We start from the raw sequence: 17018 nt of genomic DNA on the forward strand, positions 1-17018 counted from the left end.
ACAGAAAGTAGTCTAGCGGTGTTAAATCGCAAGATCTTGGAGGCCAATTCACAGGTCCAAAACGTGAAATTAAGCGGTCACCAAACGTTTCATTCAATAAATCGATTGTGGCACGAGCTGTGTGACATGTTGCGCCGTCTTGTTGAAACCACAGCTCCTGGACATCATGGTTGTTCAATTCAGAAATAAAAAAGTTAGTAATCATGGCTCTATACAGTCTATACCGATCACCATTGACTGTAACGTTCTGGCCATCATCGTTTTTGAAGAAGTACGGACCAATGATTCCACCAGCCCATAAAGCGCACAAAACAGTCAGTTTTCTGGATGTAACGTTGTTTCGACATACACTTGAGGATTAGCTTCACTCCAAATGCGGCAGTTTTGTTTGTTGACGTAGCCATTCAACCAGAAGTGCGCTTCATCGCTAAACAAAATAAAATGGACGTAGTGCGCGATACATATTCTGCACAGAACCATTATTTTCGAAATAAAATTGCACTATTTGCAAGCGTTGTTCAGGCGTGAGTCTATTCATGATGAATTGCAAAACCAAACGGAGAATAAATCACTTGACAGCTGTTAAATCGGTCGCCATCTTGAACAGTTATGCCAACTTAAAGTTATATACCTCGAAAAAAACACCCGTTACTTATTGATACTGCTTGAATTGTTAAAAAATCTGGAGATATTTCCTCGTCCTGCTGTTACACGAAATTGCTTTTGTGTTGTTGCTCCGATTATAATCAATTGTTGACGTTGATTTGATGGCAAAACTAGGAAAAATTCTACAGATTGGCAACAATGCGAGAAAACGTTTTATGACGTCATGGCACTGCTAAACTAAATGAACTATAGTGAGTGTAAGACTACGAAATCAACTTAAATCAAATTAATGATACAATCTCGGAATTTTTTCAATTTCTTACGTCGATATGGTATAAGATTATGTTAATGCTTCAAGAGAGTGAGGTATCGCCAAGAAACAAATGGAAGCCGAATCGTCGTCCACACCCCCAACTTTCCGCTCCGTCGGACTGCGAACGCAGTAAGAACAAGAGCACGAATTCAACTTGTCGCTATCAGGCGACCTTCGACCCCGTAAGTGATTCCTCAAATCGCCGACGACGATACTCTGTGACCGTATCTGGGTAGGCGCGAAGCAGGTGTCCGAACCGAGCGGAGCAGCAGCGAAGAGTGAAAAGAGCACAGAAAGAGCGCCCGGCGTGAACGGCCACAGAAGACATACATCCCTGTCATTAAAGGCAGTTATTAACGCGCGCGGCCGTATTGATAAGTTTGTGAAGTTTTTCTCGTCCCTATAAATTACGTTTATTTCTTTAGTTTGACATCCAGTTAATCATTCTGTTTATGCGAGTGACTCCGAGTGCCCCGCTCTGGGATTCTGTAAATCATCTCTCTGATGCGATCTCGGCCGGAACTTGCCTCATAATTAATCGAGAGACTTTAATTGAGATTTTTCTCCGATCGTTCCGTCGATTAAGTTATTTATTGGTGTTTTTCTATGGTTCGCCTTTTGTGTATTTGCAATCGTATCGAGTCGTGCCTCCGATTCGAAGGAATGGGCGGGCCCTTTCGTACCTATCTTTATTACTGACACATTTCTCATAGGAACACCTTTTGATGCAGATACGCTCCGTTCGTTCTTTGTACCTGGAATGGTCTTATTCGGAAAGCCTCCTGATTGTTTATGGTTATTGCGAATAATCGAAATTGTTCTTTTCTCAACTGACGCGGAAAGTCATATCTACTTTCTCGTAGATTGCTGTTTTAATTAATTACCAACAAGGTAAATTTTTAAGAATACCATTGACTGACCTGAAATGACACACGTCAAAATCAAAATTATTGGGCCTGATAGTATTTGATTGTATATAGAACGAATTTATTCGACTGAAGAATACTACAGTGACTATATCAAATGGGCCCTACATTTTGAGTAAATCCCAAAAATCAGGTAAATGGAGAATGTACAAAAAGCCGCTACATTTAGACTCAGCCAATCAAAAACGAGACCACGCTTGTTGCCACAATGGTTTATTAAGTCACTGTAGTACCAAGCTCCAAAAGATGTGTAAGCATTTCCGAACATCAGCGGCCTATAATATTGTGCAATATAGGGAGTTGAGCAATAATATCGAACGTGTGTGTGCCAAATTGCACAATATCGATCATAGATGTTGCAAAATTCTTCCCCATTGCACAATAAATATCTGCTTTCTTTGATTTCGTACAATATATTGAGCCATCATTCAATTTCAGAACCAGACCTTCAATATTATTGCACAACTCCCAATATTGTACAATATTATTGTACGTCTATGGGCCGCTATAGAGTGTAGAACGAGATATTGAAGGTCACATTTGTTATGGTTTGATACGTATTAGATAAAAAAAAGTTTCGTGTATTGATAAAACGCTGTTTTTTGAAGGAAAAAATACCATTCAATCAAAGCAATAACTTGACGAGTGTTATTCATACTCTGCTCCATCGACAAAGATGCTCCATGGAAAAAAATTTGCCTCTAATAAAAAAGTGATTGCCAAGGCTGAAGTCCATTTCGAAAGCAAAGAAGAATCTTTTCACAGAAACGCCAGAAACGGCATTGAAAAGTTGAAGGAGCATTGGAGTACATGTAATAATCTTGAAGAAGACTATGTTCCCGAACAAAGTCGAATTTTTAAGAAAAAAAATGATGTTTTTATTGGATAGGCCCTCTGATATTGGAATATATCCTCAATGAAGGATATTACATTGGTATAATTAGTAGTAGTACACTACTATGCTCGCTACTGTAACTGTATTCATGTTTACTAATAATTTGAAAATATAGTTCGAGTCAACGTGGAAGCAACTATATAGCAGGATAAAATAATTTAGGTAAGGATTAAGAGGAGTGATACAGATGTGAGCATGGCTTGGGAAGACTCAGAATAATTTAAAATGTGCTTGAGAAGAATAAGCAGCTAGAACGACACACTATTCGCTGGTAAAACCAAACTTGTTTAAATTGGTAGTGTCAAGAAACAAATCAGTAAGTAGACTAGTAGAGTAAGATTGTGAGAGTAGGATGGTCGATTCCACACGTGATATCCACTTTACTCTCCCTTGCACTATACTCTACTGTCTTAAACACAATGTGATTACGTTATTCTAGTAGGTGAATAACGAGATATCTACTACGGAACTCTACTTCTGATTGCACGTAGAGTACCAACATATATCTCGAGTTGCAAAATGGCGAAAGCGCGCTATATCTTTTTCATCTTATTTGTAGTTCATGATGAGAAATTTGAGACAATATGATTATCATTTTATGAAATATTAGGATTAAAAAGGTGCAAGAGCCATGAAATCATAATGGATCACGGATTTTCGCTTAAAAAGAAAAAACCTGAGGATTTGTATAATCTCTAAGGATGTCTGATGTTGACCGAGTTTACACTAAATCTTGAAACCAATTCATCCATGAAGCTATTGCTCAATGGATTCCTGAGTTTCAAAACGCGTCATCTGATCAGTTATGCGATACACTCACTCAATAATATCAGTAATATCAATTAAGAGCAATTACGAGGGGCACAAGATGGAACCCTGACGGGCACCACCTACAATCGTAATCTGAGAAAACGCTCAGGAGAAAAAGCAACAGGTTTCATTCATTCATTTTATGGGCGCAGAACATGAATTTTCAAATATTTTCCTTGATTCTGAAATATTCCCAGGAATTCCATCCCTTCCATCTTTGGATGGAATTAGTATATTGAAGCATTGACCATTGAGGCAAAATGGCCTCTTTTGACACTAAATATACGTGATATACTAGATTATGAGCGTCATATGGATCAAAAATTGAAGGAACAAGAAAATCTAAGGGCCTGTGCATCCACCAGTGAAATCGAAAGGCACAAAATAGTCAGTGTTTTTATAGAAAAACCAATATCAACAATTACAGTTTCTGATAGCTTCTGTTCCATCAATAACAACGGTTAAAAAGTAGTATGCTGATTCGAAAATTCGGCTTTAATGAAGAATGATTGCTTATTTAAAAAGCAAAGATGAACCTTACTACAGAAAAGGTATTGGGAAGTTAGAGCAGCGATGGAGTAAGATACTTCTATTACTCTTAAAGGTGACTATGTTGACTAATAAAGTGATTTTTTAAGAATGTGTTTCTACGGATTAGGCCTAAGACTTGTTGTGTGAAGAGCAATAAGCAACAAGATTTTATTCCTCTCAGAACTTAATCCTCGCAAAGACAATGTTATAGAAGAAACAGGCATAATCAATATCAATTCTTGTTTTGAACAACGCAGTGATAAATCTAATCCACAAGACTCAAAAATTCATACGAATCCTTAGTCATATATATACAAATTCCCCAACATAGTACCAGATCGCATCCCAGTAAGCTCAATGGCAGCAAGCATAGAAAAACTGTTTATTTCCTTCTCGGCCGTCGAGTGAGGCAGTAAATTTGGACGACCCAAGTGCCAGAGTACGATTCGTAGGAGAATTAATGAATCCTTCATCGGAATACCCGTGCATCCTGTTCCTCGGCGCGCGGAATCGATATCCGAGAGACAGGAAGTAGGGTGATTTGGAAGTTTGACGGTTATGTGTGAGTCTCTTCTCAGACGAATCACATTTCGTACTAATGGCCTGCCTCGGACGTATAACGATACAGAGGAGAACTTTGGTCGTTTGTTGCGAACGCAATTATCATATATCTGACTGATATGACACAGAAAACGGCGCGATCATGCAAAATAGAGAGACGCGAGTCTTCATTGCCCCCTTTCAAATCAACCGAGAATAAAGTTATTGCGACTGATATTAGTTTTCTTACGTAAAGTTGGTAATTCGGTACTTTCGTCTTGCATTCGCTCTCCCGCTAGTCCCACTTTTTGCAGGGGGATGAGCGCAAGGATATCTAGCAGCCGGAGTGCTCTTCCGTTACACGGGCGGCCGTCAAAGACCTTCGGAAATATATATGTATAATACGATTTTTGTTTGTGTATCGGCGGTATGGGAAGATTCCTGTTCGGGGTATCCCGTAAAAGATGGGGCTAGTTAGGGTCTTTATAGTTTTTATTATAGTTCTTTGTATATTTGCTTTGTTGCTGGATGTTTTCGGGTTGAAGAGAGAATACCACCACGTGGTTGCTTAGTTCAAAACGAAATAATAGATTTTTCCTCTTATATCCAAAGATTTTTAAGGGGTTTTCATATAAAATCTTTGAACAATAATCTACATTGTGGAATAACAAAATTTTCAATTTCCGACTAAAAAACAATACTGTGTGTAACTTTTCATTTTTCTCAAAAGAATTGATGATGAACTTTGCTTTCATTGTTTTGCAATATATGGCTGTAGCGGTAAGTGGTAGTCAAAATGAATAGATCGTAGATGTCATTCGATAAGCTTAGGTATTTGTAAACATAACGCCATCGAAATATTAGTCGATTTGTGTCTGCATCATAAAGTTAATCTCAATTAAACATGTCAGCTTACGAGCCAAATTCCCGTCATTTGCGTCGATTTTCTGCTTTAATATGAATAAATTTGCGGCTGAGGCTCATTGAATGCTCTCAGATATATATGGTGAGGCCGCTATTAGTGAAAAACGTACCAATAGTGGTTTCAACGCTTCAAAAACGGTGATTTTGACGTCGAAGACCAGCATAGCGATTGAATAGAAAATTTTTTCGAAGACTCATGTCAAACGCAACAAGAATTGCCAGATTCATTGGGAGTGATGCAAAAAACCATTTGAAAGTCATGGGAATGATTCAGAAACAAAGAAATTGGACGCCGTACATGTTGAAGCTGAGAGATGTTGAAGTTATCATTCGTTTAATTGCTTGTGAATAACATCTAAATCTCATAGAAATTCGTTTGAAGATTAAGGAAAAAATGTTTCAGTATATGAAGAATGTGCATGTGAATATAAGAATATGCATTACTACAACTATGAAAATTCCAAGATCACTCCAGGAGATTCAGTACTAAGGAGAAGCAGAAGGTGGAGACACAAGGAAAAGTCATCATGGAAGAGCCTAATACTTCATGAGAAAATGATCTGTGCGTTATCTATTCTTCTGCAAATTGATACATTCATGTCAAATGAAAGTTAGGAGGCCTCGTAGGAAGATACCAAAGAAAAAATCAATAGCAGTACTCAACTGAAACGATGCTGGTGTTGCAGACCCCACCAAAGGCTCAGAGGTAGACGATATGCTCTTCCTCAGATAATAAATATAATTCCTAACGATGAAGTAAAGAAAGTTGTACATGAAAATTAAATCTTAAATACCCCCAAAGACGACCCCAAAATCACTAAAAGGAACATCTTCAAAATTAGTCTCAAGACGATTGAAGAGATTCGAAAGAAGAGCAATTTGAATGGTATCTTCAAGCGGCAGAGTATAGTATAGATTGGCACAAAACAAGAAATCTTCTGTTTGATCAGATACCAATGATTCTACATTAAATTATGAGGCACAATGTCCAAAAGCAGAATTGAAATAAAAACAGCTTGTTAATGAGAAATATATATCTTCTAAAATATTTATTACGTCTTGATAAAGTACAGTTCCAAGAAATACCAAACGGCTACAAAAAACCATTTTAATTCTTACTCACTCAGTCGATAGGGTGCATTAATTCTAATTTCTAGACGGTTCAGAACAGAACAGCCTTGTATTTAGCATTTCCGCGAAAATTAACCAGTACCTCCCCAACCCCTTCGAAACATTACTCCCGATTAAAAAGATCATTCGGCAACCCCGTTTAAAACGCAGAAAACACTCGACACAATTTTATGGAGATTGCACCCAAAGATGACATTATTTCAAGTAATTCGCCCTTGTTCCCGCCAACAGGACCATTCGAAGAGGAGTCTGTTTCTTAACAACCCTTTCTGCCCGAATGGGGTGGGGGGGTATGGCGTGCTGAAGCAGAAGCCATTGCGGCAATAAACATTCGCCACCCTTACGTATATTTCACGTATACCACAATTCTCCAATTACTGAACGTTTAGCGCGAAATATGAGGCATAAATTTGTGGCGCAAATGCTCACTGTCCGATTTATGGACCGGCCTGTCACTAATTTAACTTACTGGCTTTGTGTCAGCCTCAGTTATGTGTCTCAGACTGTCCAATCTGCCTGAACGGGTTTGCTCAGCCATTCCGGAACTCCGGGGCGTTAAAAGCATGTGGAACGAATTGCTTTCGCATAATTTGGATGCGAAAAACAAGATACCGGGCAGCTCCTGGAAATATTACACCGCATATGGAACATTCGCGTGAATGTCCTTCATTTGTACCAAATCATTCTTTTTGAGCGCTTGTTCCAGGGAAACAGTAGGTTGCAATATGTCAAATATTTGCATTTTTCGAATTTTGTGCCATGAACACGATAACTATCGAAAGAAAAGAACTAGAATTGTTTTAGATAATTGAAAATTAAAACAAAAGCACTGGCGTGAAGTCATGAGCTTTTGAGCGCTCGTATCAAACCATGCTTGACAACATCTTAAGACAGTAGTTGGATTTCTGCTCATACGGTTAGTGATTTCTCGAAATTATAACCCTGTCTCCCGTAGACCAATAGTTCGACCTCTTTCAAATACACTTAGCTGGCGATATATTCCGCGTACACGTGCTCTAGGCATTTTAACAACAACTAAACATCGACTTTGGATCTCCTCGAACAGCTGGTTTGTTCTAAAATTTATAAAACTTGGAATAAACGAATACAATATTTAAGTAACAAAAATTATTCACATGAAAAACCTTCAGGATTTTTTTTTCCAAATTCAATCATTTACTCCTTGCCATACTATCTGTTTTATATAAAAAAAATTAAAATTTAAACAGCTCCTTCTGGGTGTTGCAGTTTCTTTGTCAGTAAGTATATTATTGAATTCAATCTAATTTGTAGATTCAAAAAATCAAAACTGATGTCATTCATAATTTCATAATTCTATGAAACAACTTCCGAGAACAAGTGATTTATATTACAGATATTTTATATTACAGATTTTTATCTCAGGTTTATTAAGTTTGGCAAGAAAGGTCATCTAGGTAAGAACGATCGATATCAACTTGGTAGATTTCCGATAATTTTTCTTTCAGAATCTTCAACTGAAGCTAACTTTTCCAAAGTAAGGAAAAATGGTAAATTCAGAACTGTCGAAACTACTCCTAGTTACAATTTACTCTGAAGTCAAGCTAGGTACCTTCCTAGTAATTCTTTTGAAAAAGGTGCTCAAATCTTGAACAAGTTTTTCGATATGTGATAAAATTAGGTTCAACTTTTGTAATATAAAAACATAAAAAGTAGGTATCTAAGATACATTTTGGCATCTTAAGTTATAAGGTCCAGTTCCGTGTTGGAAGTAGAGATACTAGCTACTTTTTTTGGAAAACAATAAAGGGGACTAAAATACATTAACCAAAAAATGAATGACTATAAAGTAACTAAAATATTTTTTCTGATAACTCTGATGATCATTGCAAAGGATGTGAGAGGTAACCTCTGAAAATCTTACAATTTTAAACAATTTTTTGGACCTGAAAAGTTGCTAGTACTTATAGGCAAAGATTGCTCAACGTCAACACATTGTAACTGGAGAACACATCAGAATGGCGTCTTTCAACAGAGCCGAAATAGAATAGAGTACATCGTATAGATTAAAAGAAAGGTGAAATTGACGAGGCCATGATAAATTAATTTTTCCATTAAATTACTATATATGAGCTGCAAGAACTAGAGGAAGCGGTAATTTTTTACTTTAACGCCCCCTCGTGTTTTTCACTTTTTTGGTATTTTTCATTAAAAATGTGCATTTTACAATGATTATTTCCTACCTTTTTCTGAAGCTGGCGCCACAAGTCGAACATAAGTAAGGCCTCTCATTAACATCTTGACCTCCTTCTCTAGCCTCAAGTTTCACCGAGGTATGCTTCTGCTTCTCATGGAACAGCCAGTTATTCTTTCTCACAAACGTTTGATCACAATAAGAACACTTATACGGCCTTTCTTTGGTGTGGATTCTCAAATGTCCTAACAATGAAGAGTTTGGAAAGAACTTTTGACATTTTGGACACTTGTAATGAGGCGTTGCCTTCTTATCACTGGACATGCTCTTATCTGGATACATGTGAATAGGTTCTGAATGAAGGGTTTCATGAAAAAGCAGTTGAGCTTCTGAGTCTACTGAGAAGGGACAAGTACTGCAGGTAAACTTCTTCTGCGACTGCTGTTCCAATTTGCAGGATTTGGTCCTCAAATGGACAGATAGATCTTGAGGGACGATGAAAGACATACCACATCGAGGGCATCTGAAATCACAAAATAGAATAGATAGTTTATATGAATATACATGGCAACAATTCATATTGAGTGCGATGTACAGGGCCTAACCTACAAATGGCAAAAATTAACGAAAAAGAATTAAGATTCAAGCAGTTCCTAACAAGCAAAGCAATAAATGTTAATTATAATAATATTTATTCTGCTTCCAGAACAGCCAAAATAAATCAACGATGTGTTTTCTTTGTGTTGATATATGAAGTATATTGCATTTAAAACAAAAACATGGGTTTGAACTTACCTAGGATGAAATTCCTCGTGTTCTTTTCCTATGTGTTCCTTCAATTTCAGGAAGTTTTCAAAAACTGCAGAACAATATTGACATTTTTTCTCTAGGTTTTTGACGTTTCCTTGTTTATTCTTATCAAGGGTAGCGTAATGATGATGTTCGGAATTTCTATGGTTTTTAACCTCTTCGAAATTAGGGAACGTCAATTTACAAGTGCCACATAGAAAGCTTTCGATTCCGTGTATATTTTTCTTATGGCGTTGAAGAGCTATTTCAGAACTCAAGTTTTTCTGGCAAACGTCACATTTGAATTCGTTCAATTCGTTGTCCAGAATTTGATGTCCTGTCCTCTCGATGTGTTTTTTCATCTGAATTCGAAGAGGAAAGCTTTCGTTGCATGTGGCACATTCATTGTAATAAACTTTTTTGATGATTATGGGAACAGACCTATTGATCACAGATATCACTTCCTTGTGGGCTTGTGATATGAGATGCTTGTACATATCTTCATTGCCCTCACAAGAAAATTTACAATAGGAACAGAAAAATTTTCCTAATTTATTGTCCGTGTTCAAAATGTGGTCTTCAGACAGCCAATGATCGAGGAAGTCCTTATGGTTATTGAAATAATACTTGCAAGGTTTACATTGAAATGGACTCTGCTTGACTATACTGTGGAAATGCTCAAAAATAAGGTTTCGAGATGAGTCCGATGCTAAATCGCTCTTTCTGCAATGGTAATGAGAGATAAGGTGTTTACCCATCAAATTGAAATTCACCTTGGAGTTGCAAACTTGACATTTCTCGAATGTTTTTCTCCTCACCCTTCTGTTCTCTGAATTTTCTTCTTTTTTCTCTATCTCCACAGGTTCCGCTTTTCTCTTAGTACTACGTGTCTCTTTGAAAAAGTTTAAATTATCTTCCAAGTCGTTTTCCCTAAGAGTTCTCTTGATATGAAACTCTGATTTGAGGTGCCGCTCATATACTACTTTGGAAGCTAAACGTCGATCGCATGGTTTGCACCAGTATTGAACTGAACCACTCGATTTAATCAACGGTGAATCATCATTACATTTCTGCTCCTTTGCTTTTGTAGTGAGAGGCCACTCATCTTTCATCAACTCTGAAGTTTCCTTGGGGACTGTATCATCATTTGTTTTCGCGAATGTAGACGATGTAGGCTCTGGGGAAGTTCCAGGTTTCCATTTTCCTTTAGTATAACTAGAAGGAATGAGCTCTGGAGGTGAAAAACCTGGTTTCCATTTTCCCTTGGTGTACGATGAAGGTATCAGTTCGACAAGTTTCCATTTTTCGTTCGGAGGTTCTGGTGAGAGATGATACTCATCTCTTTCAGTGGACATATCTGATTTTGATCTGAATTTGTCTCTAGGAAGAGTAGTCGAAATCTCTTGATTTTCTTGCTTTCTCTGTTGGCTCCATTTACCTCCACTGAATTGAGCATAATGAGGGTCTTCAGTCTCATTGGATTGTTCTGGTTTCCACTTACCCCTAGTGTGTTGAGGAGGTGGTGAATAGTTTCGTTTGGTAGGGGTAGGTTTCCATTTGCCTCCAGTGAAAGTGGGAGGAGGATGCCTCCATTCATGTTCAGATTGGTGCTGTTTCCAGTATATGGGAGATGTTGGCTTCCATTTGCCTCCTGTGTGGTTCCTAGGAGGAGCATCGTCATCGCTAGTTTCTTCATATAAATCATAGTCGTCTGACTCAACCTCACTATAAGCATAATCTTGTAGTCTTGTCATTTCTTTACCCCTGCTTATATCTTTGTTTGACACCGATTTAATGAACCCGCTTTGGTTATCTTCGAATTCGGGATCTTTTTCTTGGACACCTGCAATCCAAGCATTCTTACCAGACTTGGAAGGTTCTAAAGCTTCTTTGAAAGCGGTTACTTTGCTCCTTGTGAGGACTCCACTGAAATGTTTACCCGATGTGGATTGCTGAAGGAGTTTCTTGGAACTGCTTTGAAGCTCTAGAGATGAAAAAAAATCGTCTGCTTTAAGGGATGGCAATGATGGATCTGGCTGCTTCATGCAGTTGTTTTTTCTGTGGGTCACGTAAAATTCGAGACCTATGATTGTAGAATGACATTTTAGGCAGAAGTGTGTGTCATCTTCGAAGTCATCCATTGATTTTCCTGGAAAAAAGTATGAAAATTATATTTTGAGTGTCTGAATGGAAAAGGAGGTTAGGTTTTCGTGTACAAAAACAGTTGACCCTTATAAATGGCAATTCAATTGTGTTCATGTAGTTCGCAACGTAAGACTTGCGTGTTGAAGTTCAATGTTTCTAGCGTGTTATGAGCAGAGTTGTCACGTTTGGGAGTACATTATCTGCTGACAGTATGATGCGAACTTCAACTCATAAATATACCTTTTCAAATTGTAGGAGTGTTGGAAGTTTCTCGGAAAAGGATGAGTAATTGTAAGTATTTTGATGGGAAGAGCAAAATACATAATGTGCCTTCTCAGAAATAGAGAGAGTAAACATTTGATTTTTTTTTCATACCGTATGGCAAACATGTCAATCTCGAATGATATTATGAATTAGTTACTATTCATTGAACTCAATGTCATACTCGAAGCGTTGTATGACATATTTTAAATCATGTGATTAGCTTGGAAATTCGCATCTTAATATTGCATCCAAATGCAAATTTTCATCTCTATCGAATCTGCAGTTTTGCTATTAAGGAGAACAAAACCCCTAGTTGGAATTCCAACTTAACCTCGGCATTTGAGATCCGAAACTAACCTAAAAGTTTTAAGTTTGCAAGTGTCAATAGATGGTCAAACCTCATTTGCTCATTAAAGGTATTGCGCTAAAATGATACCGTGAATGAGTACTGTAACATAGCAGTAATCACATAATTATTTACACACAATACTAGCACCAGCTTATTGTTATAAAGCTTTATGGATGAGAATTCGGAAGTAAAGAGGTACATGAAGTAATCTTCAAAATTCAATATTTAAAAACGGAAAGAACAGTGGAGGAAATCTTAAATCATGATTTGCTCTTTTGCTTAATTTTTAGCAAATTTAACTGAACGTCATATCTAAACTATGACATTATCTTAAATCATTTGTAATTGACATATCTAACGCTATTTCTGTTCTTATATTATTCTCTGGATTAAGCTCCCCTCACCACTTTCAACGCAACCCTTGTACCCATAGCTCTGTCCCTTAATTATTATTTATAATACTTTGGAGAAAATTCGATATCATGACTAACTTTTATCCGCAATTAGCATCCCTATTAGGTTGTCACTGTGAGGGAGATATTGTCCTGCTGAACTGTGATGAATTCTGAAGTTTAATTCCATGATTCACAGAAGAAAATAAAGTATCAATCTAACGATTTTTCAATATATCAAAATTTAATGAATAATCTTCTACTGAATGAGATCATGACTGAATATTCTTCCCATTCCATCAAATTGTATCGTATTTTAGACCCATTTGACGAAGAAAAAATGTTCGAAAGCGGTCACCAATGTACCTTTCATCAGAAAAAGAATAGAAATAGAACTGTTTCTCAGAAAAACAAGTTGCTCCAAAGCATGTGCATGGGCACATTAATGAAATCCAATATAATATTTGACAGAAAAGTGAGGGAAATAAACAGAGAATTACATGATATTGAAAATGGTATGTTGAAATAACTTGCGCCAAGCGTGTCGAGTAAAATTCTAATATTGACTCCTTTAAAAACGTCACGTTTTCATTTTTTCAGTAGTTCGTTTTTTTTTCTAGAATGAGTATATTTAAAATGAGTTTGAAATCATTACTTCAACAGGTTATGGGCCTAGATATGCTTTATTTATGATTACTGCCATGATATGACAGTAGAAATATATATTAGTTTGTTGTGAAGAGTTGTCGGATTCACGAGAAAAAAAAAGATGGAATTTACAAAGTACCTAGAACTATTGACCATTGAGGCAGTTCGTCCAATTTTGACGAGCGAGATACCTGAATTATTGAACTATCATGAGAAGCGTTATAAGAATTGCATCGATTACAAATTGAAAAAAACAGAAAATCTAAGGGCAGGTGCATCCAGCAGTGAAGAGAAAAATCCGAAAATAGTCAGTGGTTTTTTTATAGAAAAGCCAACATCTATGCAAAATCAAAGATAACTACTACAGTTCATGGTTGACAAAACGGTTGAAAGGTGGTAAGTATGCTTACTTAAAAACTTGGATATCATGAAGTTATTGCCGAAGTTGAGTGAAGTGTAGAATTCATCTCGATAGAATACGTAGTTTGGAAGGTATTAGAAAAATAAATTTTCGAAAGATCATACTTACGAAGCCCCTAGTTGCTCTGTTTGGGGTACAGCCAATATAGTTAGATTTCATAAATCACTTTTTTTACAAGAAATAAGAGATGAAATTTTGTTTTCCCCAAAAAATACCAAAGATAAAATGGTGCCATTATTCTATAGAGGTATTCTTGTTGTACTTCTTATTGAATTCGAAAGAAATTCTATTTCTTAGGATGAATCATTGATTTATCTCAGAATTCAATCATATTCGATTATTTATTACCTATCAAGAGTCTTTATCTATTGTTCGTGGAAATAACTAATGATGTAGTCCCAGCGTTTTGTATATTCATACAAAACACATATCGATTAACCTAGTTTTCCACTGCATTCTGCTATGATGAAAATAAATAAAACATATGAAGCGAACAACTACACAATTATAATAATTAAAATTAAAATTAAATTAATTATAATTATCCTGGTACTCATTGCCCAGGAATTTTTGCATCTGTAATTTTCCAATAAATGCAGGTGATGCGGACATAAATTATTCATTAATAAATATCATTGATTGATTGAGAACCATTATTCATGATTATCGTTACCCACTACGATAACGATCAGTATTACTAACGGCCGAGCTCATTGTCTTGAATTATGTTACATACCAACATAATAAAGAATGGTGAATAAATAAATTCACTTTGCATTCTAACACTAACCGGGTACTTGACACTATTAATTAGATCAATCAATGTAATTAGAACATAATTACTTTACTGTCTGTTGCAGAATGACGCTACATTGTTGGTATCTGTGAAAATATTTTTTTGAATGAGTATTCTTCTTTCATTCATTTTGACTTTTTGAGTAGTTCATTTCTCTAGTAGTCCAAAAGCGGCCACCAATGTACTATATACTATATTGATGAAACTGTTTCACTTGAAAACAAGAAGTTGTTCCAAAGCACATGAATAAATTCCAATAACAGGCCAATTGAAAAGTCCCCGGTCTACCATAGTAAAACACATTTTTTTGGCAAAATTCGATTTTATTATTCAACATAGTTGCGTTCGAGGGCGATACAGTGATTAAAGCGATCTTACAACTTTTCGATACCATTTTTGTAGTACGATTTGTCTTTCGCTTCAAAATAGGCCTCAGTTTCGGCGATTACTTCTTCATTGGCGCTAATTTCCTTTCCAACGAGCATTTTTTTGAAGGTCTGAGAACAGGAAAAAATCGCTGAGGGCCAGATCTGGCGAATACGGTGGATGCAGAAGCAATTCGATGCTCAATTCATGCAATTGTGCCATTGTTTTCATTGATTTGTGACACGGCGCATTGTCTTGATGAAACAGCCCCTTTTTTTCTTCAAATTGGGCCGTTTTTTAACGATTGCATCCTTTAAACGATCCAATAACACTATATAACAATCGCTGATGATGGTCTGGCCTTTTGGAAATAATCAGTTAATATTATACCTTGCGCATCCCAGAATACTGATGCCATAACCTTGCCAGCTGCCTGTTTTGTTTTTCCTCGCTTTGGATTCGGTTCATCGTGTGCAGTCCACTCCGATTGGACTCCGGAGTGAAATGATGGAGCCATGTTTCATCCATTGTCACATATCGACGCAAATATACAGGTTTATTCTTTAACACGTTGTTGCTTTTGATAGATTGTGAGCTCGCGCGGCACCCATTTTGCACACAGCTTTCTCATGTACAAATATTCGTGAATGATATGGGTACACTTTTACATGATATCTTCACAATGTCTGCTATCTCGATCAACTCCACTTTACGATCATTCAAAATTATTTTGTGATTTTTTTTAATTTTTTCGTCGGAGACAGCTTCTTTTGGACGTCCACTGCGTTCGCCGTCCTCGGTGCTCATTTCCCCACTTTTAAACCAAGCAAACCAATCAATGATGGTTGATTTTCCTGGTGCAGACCCCGGAAACTCTTCATCAAGATTTGGCTTCAACTGTATTTTGCCCTTCAGAAAGCAATATTTTATCAGCACACGAAATTCTTTTTTTCATCTTTTTTCAAATAACAAAAGTAGCTACACTCACAACGCAATATCTCACAAACTAATGGTCGGACTGCTGTCAAATTTTGACACGTATCGTTTGAAGATTGGTACTAACTAAAAATCGTATGGATTCAATACTAGCACCGCCATCTGTGCATCAGACCGGGGACTTTTAAATTGGCCTAATATATCATTGAACTGTGATGCTTCATCAAGTTGTGAGTTCAAATTTGGCACGAAGATCTGTCTCTATGTATGATTAATTTTTAAAACTGCAAAAAGTGTACTTCCGGATGAGGAGAAAGTAGAATTATTGAAAAGGTAATATTTGGAAACAATCGAGTCAGAGAAAGAATGAAACAAAACAATTACTACAGATACCTAACCAAAAGTTGTAACAATTCTGTTGAACGATTCTAAATTCATCATTGAAAATAATAAACTAATACAGCCTGAATACTTCTAAACTTGTTAGAGCACACATTGTTCTTTTTCTCGTCATCCAACTCGTCATCGTTTTATAGTAATTATTGTTCTGATAATTCCGAAATGATGGATATCATCTGTAACACCCTGTTACGTCCAAGAGCCCTTGAAGCCGGCCAGAACTAGCATCGTTCAATCATCCTCAATTAAATGACGGCAACTTCACGATAATTAGCGGCTAGTACGAAAACCAACTTCACTCCTATGACGACTTAAAGTAATGGATCCATCATCCCTCGAGGACAGCATTCTCCTGCAAAAACATAACCTCATTCTCTCATCTCTTCGCGGATCTTGGCTGCCAGATGCCAACACATGCGTGTCATCACTCCTTTACCCGAAATTGATTTATTGCGCTTTGTATTTCTGAGGAAACTTCAGTCGGCTTGTTTCACAGGTCTGTTTTTATTTGTTTCGGCATTGAAGTCAATTCTGATGGGAATTCCCTGCTTGGCGATGAAAAAAGGTGCGAAGATCTGGAGAACGTTGGTGGTTGGATGGAGAAGCAGTATTTTCTTTGGTAATTAAATGGTTTTGCAGAAATAGATTGCAGTATTCTTAATTT

General features: G+C 36.8%; 1 protein-coding gene across 2 annotated transcripts in view; it reads right to left on the reverse strand.

Moving 5' to 3' along the window:
- LOC123679806 (zinc finger protein 26-like) overlaps window positions 1-17018 on the reverse strand; it is an 82932-nt gene that overhangs the window by 24582 nt on the left and 41332 nt on the right. Inside the window, exons 1-3 of one of the 2 annotated variants that reach the window (XM_045617300.1) lie at window positions 12159-12286; window positions 9645-11787; window positions 8899-9372 (exon numbers count right to left, since the gene is read on the reverse strand). In XM_045617300.1, the coding sequence (XP_045473256.1) occupies window positions 8899-9372; window positions 9645-11779 (2609 nt within the window). In that variant the 5' untranslated portion in view covers window positions 11780-11787; window positions 12159-12286. Of the gene's footprint in view, window positions 1-8898; window positions 9373-9644; window positions 11788-12158; window positions 12287-17018 lie in introns of those variants that run through there. The other variant, XM_045617299.1, reaches the window with a different exon arrangement.

This window comes from Harmonia axyridis, chromosome 5 (genome assembly GCF_914767665.1).
Source record: "Harmonia axyridis chromosome 5, icHarAxyr1.1, whole genome shotgun sequence".
Lineage (NCBI taxonomy): Eukaryota > Metazoa > Arthropoda > Insecta > Coleoptera > Coccinellidae > Harmonia > Harmonia axyridis.